The sequence below is a fragment of the Sus scrofa genome, chromosome 1, assembly GCF_054392235.1.
Source record: "Sus scrofa isolate SSC_HxYL_T2T_F1_AM1 chromosome 1, Sscrofa_HxYL_maternal_Yorkshire_Landrace_v2.0, whole genome shotgun sequence".
NCBI classification, from domain to species: domain Eukaryota; kingdom Metazoa; phylum Chordata; class Mammalia; order Artiodactyla; family Suidae; genus Sus; species Sus scrofa.
Window position 1 is genome coordinate 44,921,624 of NC_139383.1, and position 13,375 is coordinate 44,934,998.

Sequence of the window (13,375 nt, forward strand, 5' to 3'; positions counted from 1 at the left end):
AAGATCCTCACCTTACTTATTACATACACATTACTGGAAAGGAAAAAAAACAAAACAAAACAAAACAAAACAGAAACACAAATCCCATCTTTGAGAAATCCAGTAGACATTTTTAATCCTGACCACAACTGGTGAACTAGAGAAACTGAAATTTGTGGGGTACTGAGCATATAGAAGGTTGAAATGAAGCACTGGATTAGAAACTAGAAAGATTAAGTAAAAGTTACATACTGATTGATTTGAAAACTTCCAGCCCTCTTGCAATTCCCAGCTCCCAGATCTCCAGTGGTTATTTTATTACCTACTGCACATCTCAACCCAATCTATCCACCTTCCAACAGGAGAGTGGAAAGTCTGTCTCTAGAGAAAAAGAATGGTTTTAGGAAACATAATGAAATTTTGACTCCAAGAAAATACCATTTTGCTGCCCAATTATTCTACAATGAAGCCCATTAGACAATGAACCTGGACACCTATCTTCCAGCTTTTCAGTGCCTGCCTCCTAGGCATGTCCAGAGTGGCAAGGATCACCGAATGTATGAAGAGAGCCTCCAGTAGGAAAGAGATCAAGACAAACAAACCATAAATAAAACAGAAATGTAGAAAGAAACTGAGACATCAGAAAGAAGATAGCTTCCAAAATTATAAATCTACCAATAGACAATATGCTGGATCCATAAAAGAACCAAATCCTATATAAAAATGGGCAAAGAACAAAAAAAAATTCTTGAACATATGACCGTGGAAACAGAATTAAAAAAAAAAAGTGAATGATGAAGGAAACTCTCTCACAGAAAACCCCAGAAAATTTACCTAACAAAAGTCTTAATCCCTATTAATGCAACATCACTCTGTAAATCTGGAATGTGTATGTAAAAAAAACCAAAAAGATTCCTAAAGCTAAGGAGATTACATTTTAGAGGAAGAAAGGTTTTCTTTGTTTTTTAATTTTATGGCTGTACCTGTGGCATACGGAAGCTCCTGGCCCAGGGATTGAATTTGAGCCACAGCTGCGACCTACAGTGCAGCTGAAGCAATGCCGGATTCTTTAACCCACTGTGCCAGGCTGTGGTTTAAACCCATACCTCTTCAGCGACATGAGCCATTACAGTCAGAGTCTTAACCCATGTGCCCCATTTGGAACTCCAGAAGAAAGATTTTTTTAAAAAATTTATATATATATATATATATATATATATATATGCGCATACACACACACACACATATATAATAAGCACATTTATATTAAAAGGTGCTAAGAAAAAATAGAATAAAATGTATGGGTCAGTGGCTGGGGATAGTGATAAATTTCATGATTAAACATAGCAGTCATGGTAGAGTTCATGCAACAGGTAACTTCTAAGCTAGCACTTACAGGAGATGAGGGAATTAGGTAGATATGAAATAGTGTTGGAAGTCAGTGATTCTCAAAGTGTTGTCCATGGATCCCTGGGGGATTTCTGAAACTTTTATGGGATCTTTAAGAACAAAACTATTTTCATAATTATACTAACACACAGTTGGCCTTTTTCACTTTATTGACATCTGCACTAAAGGTACAAAAGCAACAGTGGGTAAAATTATCAGTACCTTTGCACAAATCAAGGCAGTGGTACCAAAACATATCACAGATCTTTGTATTCACCTCCACACACTTGTAATTAAAAGTGGGGAGGAAGAATTACCTTGAAGAGCAGTAAAAATTACTAATTTTATTAAATCTCAACTCTTGAAAACACGTCTTGTGAATATATTGTGAGATAAAATGGGAAATATATACAAAGTACTTCTGTATACCAAAGTACTATTTTGATCTCCAGGAAAAACACTCACTTGAATTGCAAGCTGAATTAGCTATTTTCCCCCATGGGAATACCGTTTTTACTTAAAAGACTGTTAATCATTATTCAGTCTTAGATATTTAGCAAATGTTCTTTTTGAAAAATAAAGCGAGCTTTTTCACCATCTTAATTCTGTGTATGTGCAAATATTGTCTAGTACATAAAAAATTACTAAAAGAATAAAGTCCTTCAACCTCAAAAAATCTATTATAAGGAAACTTAAAAGTTTATGTAGACAGATTACTCAATTTATGCATTTTACTCATACCTTACTAAAGTTTGGAGGAGGATTTTTCCCTCTACATAAATTTGAGAGAGCCCATACAGCATTTCTGGTGGTTGTAAGTCTGTCTGAATTTGTTAATAACCTGCCGAGAAAAAGAAAAAAGGAGTTGCCAACTTTACACTCATTTGTCCTCTTCAGCTATTTTCTACTGTCATAACATAAAAACTTTCAATACATTTTATAAGGAATTCAGAGCAACCTTGTAAAATAGGAAAAGGGAGTTTTAAAAATTCAAAATATTTCCAGAAACAAAAATAAACATACCACAGCTCTATTTTTAAAAATTTTTAAATATGACCTGAAGAGATTTTTATAAGATATAAAACACATTCAAAATAAAGAGCATCATGGGATACTGACTTACTTATTTCTATATACTTTAAAAAGAGTAATTTTAAGTTTGTTTGTTTTTTTTTTTAACCATGGAAATAATACACTATCCAAATTCAGGAAGTGAGAATACAGGGTTCAAACCTAATAAAGATCAGCTATTGAGAAAGACAATTTTTTTGTTTTGCTTTGAACAGATTGCCTATCTTCACATTTTTATATGCAACCTGCTAGAAGTACAGAGAAGCTAGATTTAAAAAAAAAAAATTCCTATTTTGGAGTAACATTAGCAAAAATGGTGAAGAAGGGAATTCTAGGAGGCTTATCCTACCCTCAAACACCAAAAATACCCTTACAAACCCCATCAGAATCAATTTTATCAAACTCTCCAAGACAGTAAAAGTTTACCATAACCAAGTAAACTTTTAATCAGGAAGGAGCAGAAATGTGGTAGAAGAGCTTTCTCACAATATAACTTACCTTTGCTCAATCCCCTCCCTAGCTGGAGGCAACCTTGAAGACAAAGGCTGGAGTTGCCACTGTGAGTTCTGGTTCCAAAAGGGGCTATGGAGACTTTGCTTCCAAGAAATTGTTTCTCTGTTTTGACCTGTCTGGGTACTCCCTGAAGGAGTGATGAAGGCTCTTGCCTTTATTTTGCCTAATTGGGAACTCTCTCACCAAGATCAACAGCTGACCTGTCATCAAAAACCATGGAAGGCAGAAGGCAATGATATATTTAAAGTGCTGAATGAAAAAACTGTCAAGTAAGAATCCTATATCCAGAAAAATTACCCTTCAAAAATGAAGTAAAAGGTTCCCAGAACAACAAAAACAAAAACTGAGGAAATTCCATCACTAGCAGATCTGCTTTATAAGAGTAACTAAAATAACTAAAACATACTGAAATAAAAGGACAATGAAAAATAACTCAAGACCGTATGAAGAAATAAAGAACACTGCTAAAAATAACCACATAGGTAAATAAATATAAAGGGGAATATTGGAGTGCCTGTGTGGCTCAGTGGTAACGACCCCGACTAGTATCCATGAGATACAGGTTCAATCCCCAGCCTTGCTCAGTGGGTTAAGGATCTGGCATTGCCATGAGCTGTGCTGTGAGTCACAGATGCATCTTGGATCCTTTGTTGCTGTGGCTATGGCATAGGCTGACAGCTGCAGCTCTGATTTGACCCCTAGCCTGGGAGCTTCCATGTGTCATGAGAGCAGCACTGAAAAGACCAAAAAAGGGGGGGGAAATATTATTTTATTTTTGATTTGTAATTTCCCTTTTTTTCTATAATAGATTTAAAAGACACAAATAAAGAGCAATAAATACAGATATATGTTAATAGGCATACAATATATAATAATGTAATTTGTAACAACAGTAAGTTAGAATGGGTAGGACAGAGATGTAGAGGAGCAGGGTTTTTGTATAATATTGAGATTAAATTGGTAAAAATTCAAGCAAAGTTGTTGTAAGTTTAAGATGTTAACTGTACTCCTTAAATTAACCATTAAGATTATAACTAAAAAATACACTAAAAAGGAAATGAGAAGGGAGTCAATAGAGTGTATTGCCCCCCACCAAAATCAGTTAAACACAAAAGGTAATAAGGAAGGAATTGAGGAACAAAAAAGATTTAATACATAAGACATATAGAAAACAACAAAATGGCAGAAGTACTTTCTTATTAGTATTTAAATTGAATGTAAATGGATTAAACTCTTGAATTAGAATTAAAAGGCAGTGACTGGCAGAATGTATAAAAATAAAAACAAATAAAGAATAATCCATGAGCCATCTATAATACACTTTAGAAGACACTCATTTTCAATTCAAAGACACAAGCAGAAAACAACAACAACAACAAAAAAAAAAAAAACAAAGACACAAGTAGGTTGAAAGTAAAAGGCTAGAAGAAATATTCCATGCAAATAATAACCCAAAGAGAGCCAGTGGAGATATACTAATATAGAAAAACAGACTTAAGTAAAAAACTGTTTAAGAGACAAAAAAAATAACATTACATATTGATAAGAAAGATAATCCATCATGAAGTCTTAACACTTATAAACTTGTAAGACCTAGCAAGAGAGTAAAATATACAAAGCAAAAACTGGCAAAAGTGAAGGGAGAAATAGAAAGCTGTACAATCACAGAGACTTCAATATAGTTTTCAATAATGGAACACTTAGCTAGAAGATCAACAAGATAACACTAGACTTCGACAACATTATAAACCAACTAAATATAACAGGCACCTATACAACACGCCACTCATTAAAAGAAGAATATATATTCTTCTCAAGTGCACATGGAACATTCTCCAAGATACACCATATGTTAGATCACAAAGCAAGTATGATAAATTTTCAAAGGCTGAAACCATACAAAGTATCTTTGAGCACAACAGAATGAAACCAAAAATCACTAAAAGAAGGAAAACTGGAAAATTCAAAAATATGTGGAAATTAACCAATGGCTCAAAAAAATTCTCAATTAGGAAATACTTTTAAATGAAAATGAAAACATAGCATGCTAAAACATACAGAATGCAGTGAAAACTTAGGGAAAATTATAGCTGAAAACCTTTGCATTAAAAAAGATCTCAAATCAGTAACATAAACTTCCATCTTAATTAAGAAACCAAAAAATTTAGAGCAAACTAAACTGACATCTAGCAGAAGGAAGGGAACAATAAAAAGCAAAAGCAGAAGTAAATGAAGTAGAGAATAGAAAATCACTAGAGAAAATGAACTAAATCAAAAGTTGATTCCTTGAAAGAAAAGTCAACAAAATCAACAAACCCTTACCTAGACTGACAAGGTAAAAGACTTAAATTAGGAATGAATGATTACTACTTATCTTTCAGAAATAAAAATAATCATAAGAGAATACTATGAATAACTAACTGTAAGCCAAGTGGATAACACCAAAGAAATGAACAATTTCTCAGAAACACATAAACCAGCAAACTGACTCAAGAAGAAATAGAAAAGCTAAAGAGACATGTAACAATTAAAGATACTGAACCAGTCATCAAAAACCTCCCAATAAAGAAAAAAGTCCAGCATGAGATGGCTTCACTGGTAAATTCTAGGAAACATTAAAGAATTAAATACTTCTCAAACTCTTCCAGGAAATAAAATAAAACTCCTAACTCATTTTATGAGGCCAGGATTACCCTGAAACTAAAGCCAAAGACATCTGAAGTATATATTTATACTCCTAATAGATACACATGAAAAATCTTCAACTAATTCTAGGAAACTAAATCCACAAACACAACAGAAGGATTATACACTATGAACTATCCCAGAAATGCAAAGATAATTAAGTACATAAATATCAAACAAAATAACACACTACATTAACAGCATGAAGGAAATAAAATGAGACCATGTCAACTGATGCATAAAAAGCATTTAACAGATCCTAACACCATTCATGATAAAAACACTCAACCTAGGAATATAAGGAAACTATCTCAATATGATAAAGGAAGTTTATCAAAAACTCACAGCTAACATCATTCTCAACGGTGAAAGAGTGATCAAAAGCAAGACAAAGTTACCTGCTTTTGCCAGTTTTATGTAACACTGAACTGAAGCTCAGCCAGAGCAATTAGGCAACAGAAAGAAATAAGAGATATCCAAATTGGAAAAGAAAAACTATTATTATTCACAGATGACATGATCTTATACACAGATAAAAAAAAATCTGAATAGTGCTGGGAGTTCCTGTCATGTCTCAGCAGCTAACAAACCCGACCGGCATCCATGACGACACAGGTTTGATTCCTGGCCTTGCTCAGTGGGTTGAGGATTTGGCACTGCCGTGAGCTGTGGTGAAGGTTGCAGACTCGGCTTGGATCCGCTGTTGCTGTGGCTCTGGCACAGGCCAGCGGCTACGGCTCCAACTGGACACCTAACCTGGGAACCTTCATATGCTGTGGGTGCAGCCCTAAAAAGACAAAAAAAAAAGACAAAAAACTGAATAGTGCTAATAAATGAATTCAACAAAGGTACAGGATATAAGATCAACACACAAACATCAATTGTACTTCTATACACTGGGTACTAAACAAGTCAAAAAAGAATTCCAGGAAACAATTTCATCTAAAACTGCATCAAAGACTAGTTTCCCTGTGGCACAGGGGCTTAAGGATCCAACACTGCTTCTGTCATGGTATGGATTTGGTCCCTGGCCAGGCACAGTGGGTTATGGATCCATTTGTGGCATAGGTCACACCTGCAGCTTGCATTTGATTACTGGGTTGCAGGTGAAGCCAAAAAAATTAAAAAAAAAAACAAACAAAACTGCATCAAAAAAAAAAATTCTTAGGAATAAATTTAACCAAGGAGTTTAAGACCCTACACACTGAAAACTATAAAATATTGTTGAAGAAATTAATTTTTATTGCAGGAGTTCCCGTTGCGGCTCAGCAGTAACGAACCTGACAAATATCCATGAGGACGAAGGTTCGATCCCTGGCATTGCTCAGTGAGGTAAGGATCTGGCATTGTGGGCTGTGGTGTAGGTTGGAGACACGGCTTGGATTCTGTGTTGCTGTGGCTATAGGGTGGACTGGCAGCTGCAGCTCCTATTTGACCTCTAGCCTGGGAGCCTCCATATGCCATGGGTATGGCCCTAAAAAGCAAAAAAAAAAAACCCACAAAAAAAAATTGCATTAAAAACTACACTTATCCTTGTTTTGTGGAATAATTATTTTAGCACAGTAAGCATCAAGTAAGCAATGACCCTGTGAAGTGTGGCCTAATAGAACATAAAGACAGATATGATATAACTGGAAATTTTTTTGTTAGCTTTTACTTACTTTCAGGTTATTTCAAGCTTGATTAAAAATAAAATTTAAAAGTATCACTGAAGAACTTAACTGTGTATATAGAAATAAAGTGTAGAAAATAGTTTTCTTTTCCAAAAGTAGTTATTTAATTGTGATAAAGTACTTACTCTAAAAGAGGCGGAAGTATTTCACAATTCAAAACAAAATCTCTGCATTCTGCATTGTCACCAGCAATATTACCAAGTGCCCAAACAGCCTTAGAAAAATAAGAAAAAAAAATTATTTTACAATAATATCTTAAATAAGAAGCTCTCTCTTAATGAAATTTCAGTGTAGAAGGAATAAAGTGATAGTTTTCAAGATGTTTAAAAAATCTCTATTCTAGTAGGACACAAGAGAAGAAAACTTTGAAGGTAATTTTAATAATATTTTTAATCAAACTGAACATTTAAAAATTTTTCCTTACATGCTAGTGAAATGTTTATTCTGTTTAACAAAGAAATAGTTTGTCTACTCTGAATCTACATGGAGAAACAAAAAATAGTTGACCCTTAAACAACAAAGGTGAGGAGTGCCAACCCCTGCACAGTTGAAAATTCATATGTAACTTTATAATTGGCCCTCCTTATCCAAGGTTCACAGACTCAACCAACCTCAAATTGTGTAGTACTGTAGTACATGTTTACTATTAAAAAAAAAGTCCATGTGTAAGTGAAACACATAGTTTAAACTTGTGCTGTTCAAGGGTCAACTGTATAACTATTAAATGAACTTTCCAATTTCTCATACTAGAGGTTTGCTCCTATGCCAAGGAATCTACTCACTTTTTACTGACTTGTAAAAGAAAAAAGGAAAAAGGAATGAGAGACAAAGCACTGAAAAGTAAGGTAAAACTAATGTGAGAATTGGCTGAATTGATGATTGAAAATAAGTTTAGAGTTAGTCCAGGCTCATTATGATTTTTTTATATAAATGGTAGTAAAAGTTCAAATTATTTACTTATTAAATTTAACTTAGATGATGAACTGCACAAATGCAAATGATTATTCTCATTTCAAGTTTTTCATATAGGTACAAAAGCAGACTAGGTTACTTTTTCAAATGGGAAATTTTAACATTTAAAATATGACTTAGGGGAATTCCCATCGTGGCTCAGTGGTTAACAAATCCAACCAGGAACCATGAGGTTGCAGGTTCGATCCCTGGCCTTGCTCAGTGGGTTAACGATCCGGCATTGCCGTGAGCTGGGGTGTAGGTGGCAGACGCGGCTCGGATCCCGAGTTGCTGTGACTCTGGCATAGGCCAGTGGCTACAGCTCCGATTTGACCCCTAGCCTGGGAACCTCCATTATGCCGCGGGAGCGGCCCAAAGAAATAGAAAAAAAAAGACAAAAAAAAAAAAAAAAGAAAAGGCTCTCAATACTACTGTTAAGTGGGAAAAAATACCCATAAAAATATAAACAAAAAAATGGAATGGTAGAGAGATCAAAAGAGCAATTTGCATGAAAATGATTCAAAACAGAAATATCATGTAGTTCCTATTATGGCTCAGCAGAAACCAATCTGACTAGTATCCATGAGGACACAGGTTAGATCCCTAGCATTGTTCAGAGGGTTAATAAGGATCCAGCATTGCTATGAGCTGTGGTGTAGGTCACAGATGTGGCTCAGATCTGGCATTGCTGTTGCTGTGGCTGTGGCATAGGCCAGTATCTACAGCTCTGATTTGACCCCTAGCCTGGGAACTTTGATAGGCTGTGGGTGTGGCCCTAAAAAAACCAAAAAAAAAAAAAAAAACCCCAAAATTTGACTTTGGATGGTACAAATTATGTGATTAAATTTTCCCTGCCACGACTTTGAGAATTTATACATAACGTTTAATTTAAAGTAATGTGATATTTTAAAATAAAACAGGCAATTCATTCTTCCTTTCTTCTAAATTTTTTTTTTTTTAAGGGCCGCATCAGCGAGATATGGAGGTACACAGGCTAGGGGTCAAATCGGAGCTGTAGCCTCTGGCCTACGCTAGAGCCACAGCAACACCAGATCTGAGCCACGTCTGTGACCTACACCACAGCTCATGGCAACACTGGATCCTTAACCCACTGAATGAGGCCAGGGATCAAACCCGCAACCTCATGGTTGGGGTTTGTTTCTGCTGCGCCACGATAGGACCTCCCCTTTCTTCTAATTTGACACTTAAATAGAAACTACAGTATCCTAACGAATGTGATATACATAGGCAGTTTGGTAAAAATGAACTTTAAACCATAATCGCAAATGGTACTTTCAAAAGAAAATTAAAATCTAGTAAGTATAATAGTTCAAATTAGATACTTACTTGTTCTTGAACATCTTCATGCTCTGAATTAAGAAGTTTGATAAAAATTGGAACAGCCCCAGTTTCAATCACTACTTTGGTATGCAGAAAAGTTCCAGAAGCTATATTAGTTAATGCCCATGCAGCTTCAAACTAAGGAAAAATAAAAGAATAAATGAGAGCCCCAAAGAAATGTCAGAAAGGGGGAAAAAGGGAGAGAGGGAGTAAAGACTTAGTTGAACAACTCTGAGAGAAAGACTGACATGATTAATAAGATTTGATGTGAAATCAGATTTCACAGGCAAAAATGCTTTAATTTTTTTTTAAAGGACACTTCAATCTGGAAAAATAAGAACTGAGAATAATATAATGAAAATTTATAAAATCACGAGCAATAAATGAACACACATGAATTTATAATTCATAAAACTCCTAATGTTTACTACTAGGGAGCCAGGTATTCTAAAGCAAATGTCTCTAAATAAATGAGACACTATTTAATAGAGTAATAGTATATTTATGGAACCTAGAATCATAAAAGATATTTTGTTTCCCTAGGGACTATCTAATCCCAACCTCCTTACTTAAGAAATAAAATTAGAAGCCCAGCCATCCCTGGACATTGGAGTATGGTTATGAAGAAGTAGAAGGAACATTATCCTTAGTTGGTGTTTTGAGTAGTAGACTGAAATACTCCCATTGCAAAGGCAACCTCCTAAATATAGCCTTCAATTTATGAATTTTAAATATTCGTGTTGGAAATATTTTAAAATTTCTTATCATTGTGGTGATGAAAAAGAATTCAAGGAGTTCCCTGGTGGTCTCGAAGCTAAGGATCCCAGCTGTATCTGTGCATCTGCGCATCTGCAATTTATACCACAGCCTACGGTAATCCTGATCCCCCACCCACTGGGCAAGGCCAGGGATCGAACCCTCATCCTCACGGACACTAGTTGGGTTCATTAACTGCTGAGCCATGACGGGAACTCCAGAACAATCTTTTCTTTTTTTTTTTTTACTTTATTTTTTTTTTTTTTTACTTTTTTTTTTTTTTTTTTTGTCTTTTTGCCATTTCTTGGGCCACTCCCACAGCATATAGAGGTTCCCAGGCTAGGGGTCTAATCGGAGCTGTAGCCGCCAGCCTACGCCAGAGCCACAGCAGCGCAGGATCCGAGCTGTGTCTGCCACCTACACCACAGCTCACCACAATGCCGGATCCTTAACCCACTGAGCAAGGAGGGCAGGGATCGAACCCTCAACCTCATGGTTCCTAGTTGGATTCGTTAACCACTGCGCCATGACGGGAACTCCAGAACAATCTTTTCTTAAACAGTTAAAATGTTTGCAAACTTCAGTAATTTACTATTAGCAGCTAATTATTTAGAAAATATCTTAAAGTTGTTACTACAGTATAACTGAGAAGCAACTGCTCTTTAGGACGAATCTAAGTATGGTCACATTTTAAGTAGATTATACTGACTTGTTCTTTTTTCAAAGAAAGAACCAATCAATCAAATAAAAACGTTTTAAGAGGAACAAGAATTTATACTAAAAAGTTACAACTATAGTTAGCTAAGAGCCAAAATAAATTTAACTATTATTAAATTAATATTTTGGTTTAAGGTTTTCTAAAACAAAAGTTATTAGAGGTACAAATTTTTCTAACATTAGGAATGACTTTATATATTTTTCCCAAAATTTTTTAATAAAAGCAGTTCCAAGAAGAAATCAGAATTGCAACCTTGACCAAGGCAAGACAGAAAGCACTACCTTTTCCTTTAATTGCCAAGTATTTACTGACTGCTTACAATATATTCAGTACTATAAAAGTTGCTTTCTCTAGAAACACTAATCCTATGTCACTTCTGGAAAGAGTTTAAGACAGAAAACTATAGAACTCACTTGTAGTGTACAATTTTCATTTCTTTCAAGAAATTTTACAAATCTCTGTACAACTCCTGGTTTCTGTATAACTTGATCAATTGGTGGATTAGGTTCTAAAAATTAAAAAAGAATTAAGTTATTACATAACACAGAAACACAATGATCTGGTCCCTGTGTCAATTAACAGGGCACACAAAATAATACTTTCCTAGGTTCTGCTGACCCAGTTTAAAATCCTTAGCTGGACATAGCTGAAGAAAACAAATGTCCTCATAATTGCAATGCTTACTATAAAACAAATCCCTTTTTTTTTTTTTTTTGGCCATACTGTCAGCATGTAAAAGTTCCTGTGTGAGGGATTGAACCCACACCACAGCAGTGACCATGCTGGATCTTTAACTTCAAGACCTCCAGGGAACTCCTCAAATTCTTTTTCATTACCACAATGATAAGAAAATTTTAAAATATTTCCAACACATATTTAAAATTCATAAATTGAAGGCTATATTTAGGAGGTTGCCTTTGCAATGGGAGTATTTCAGTCTACTACTCAAAATACCAACTAGGGATAATGTTCCTTCTACTTCTTCCTTCTTCATAACCATACTCCAATGTCCAGGGATGTCTCTTTCAATATTAACCATTAATTGCTTAATGTCTTTCAGTCAATTGAGGTTCTATTTTGTCAGGGTATTGTTTATTATTTTAAAATATGCTATTAAACTATCTAGAATTCTTGATAAATTTTCATGAAATGCAGAGGACTTTTGAGAACCATAAAACCTCTAAGAAATTTTAAAACAAAGACATGCAAACTTGACAGAAAGGCATTTCAAGAGCTGTGAACTATTTTGACAGGAATTCACAAGAATCAGTAAAAGAAAATATTTATAATTTCTGCTATAAGCCCAACCTGGACAAGGCCAATCCCACTATAAGAAGGAGAGAAATCATTGATTTTATAAAAAGAAGATACTACATTAGAAAAAAAATAGAATACTCTGAGGAATTAGGACAAATGAAGATAAAATCTTACAACAAAAGAATTAAATAATAGGGAAGTTGGGATATTAAAAACTGGTTGCAAACTAATATTCTTAAATAGAATTAAATCTAAATTAATTCTGTTAATTAGTTATAATAATGCATATACCAAAAGAAACCTTGAAAGAGAATGTGATAAAATGAAAAATTAACGTTATTAGTAATACATTTAAATCATTTTTAAAATTACTTTTAAAAATTAATGTTTTATTTAAAAAATATTAATCTGGGAGTTCCCACTGTGATGCAGTGGGTTAAGAATCTGACTGCAGCAGCTTGGTCACTGTAGAGGTATGGGTTTGATCCCCAGTTGGCACACTGGGTTACCACAGCACAGGTCAGCAGCTGTGGCTCGGATTCGATCCCTGGCCTAGGAACTTCCACATGCTCTGGATGCAGCCATAAAAAAAAAATTAACGTGACCAAAAAAATAATCCAAATTAAAAACACAAAAACTGTGGATGGTCAGGAAGAGGAAACCATTCTTGATCATATAGGATTTCCTAACATTGCTAAGCTACTTCAGCTTGGAAGATAAGGGATGGAAAACAAAAGTTAAATGTACTTATGAAAAAGAAGTACAATAAGAAAGCAAAAGTAAAAGCCTTGTAATCTATGCTGACCTGAACACAACAGTTCTTTTACTCCTTATATGTTACTAGATATTGTCTCCCTTAGGAAGATAAGGTGGCTAGCCAAGGGCAATTTCAAAATCTTAATACAAGCAGATATAATTAAAATTACTAATCCTATAAATTCAATACATGAAAGACAAGATAGACTTAAGGATTATATTTTTGTTTAATAAGGAACTTTTATAAACTTAAATTAGATGATTAGATAAATTATAAATTAAAAAG

At 34.5% G+C, this 13,375-nt stretch overlaps 2 protein-coding genes across 5 annotated transcripts in view; one reads left to right on the plus strand and one right to left on the minus strand.

The window, feature by feature from the left end:
- The window catches only part of PHF3 (PHD finger protein 3), a 1,103,753-nt gene that overhangs the window by 727,539 nt on the left and 362,839 nt on the right, over nt 1-13,375 (plus strand). The window lies entirely within an intron of this gene.
- Nucleotides 1-13,375, minus strand: part of KPNA5 (karyopherin subunit alpha 5) — a 38,307-nt gene that overhangs the window by 18,411 nt on the left and 6,521 nt on the right. For 3 of the 4 annotated variants that reach the window (XR_014804920.1, XM_005654392.4, XM_005654393.4), the window contains exons 5-8: nt 11,490-11,584; nt 9,609-9,740; nt 7,436-7,524; nt 2,110-2,209 (exon numbers count right to left, since the gene is read on the minus strand). Coding sequence is in view for 3 of the 4 variants with exons in the window: in XM_005654392.4 (XP_005654449.1) it covers nt 2,110-2,209; nt 7,436-7,524; nt 9,609-9,740; nt 11,490-11,584 (416 nt within the window). In the remaining variant the exon portion in view is untranslated. Of the gene's footprint in view, nt 1-2,109; nt 2,210-3,704; nt 6,425-7,435; nt 7,525-9,608; nt 9,741-11,489; nt 11,585-13,375 lie in introns of those variants that run through there. The other variant, XM_084958414.1, reaches the window with a different exon arrangement.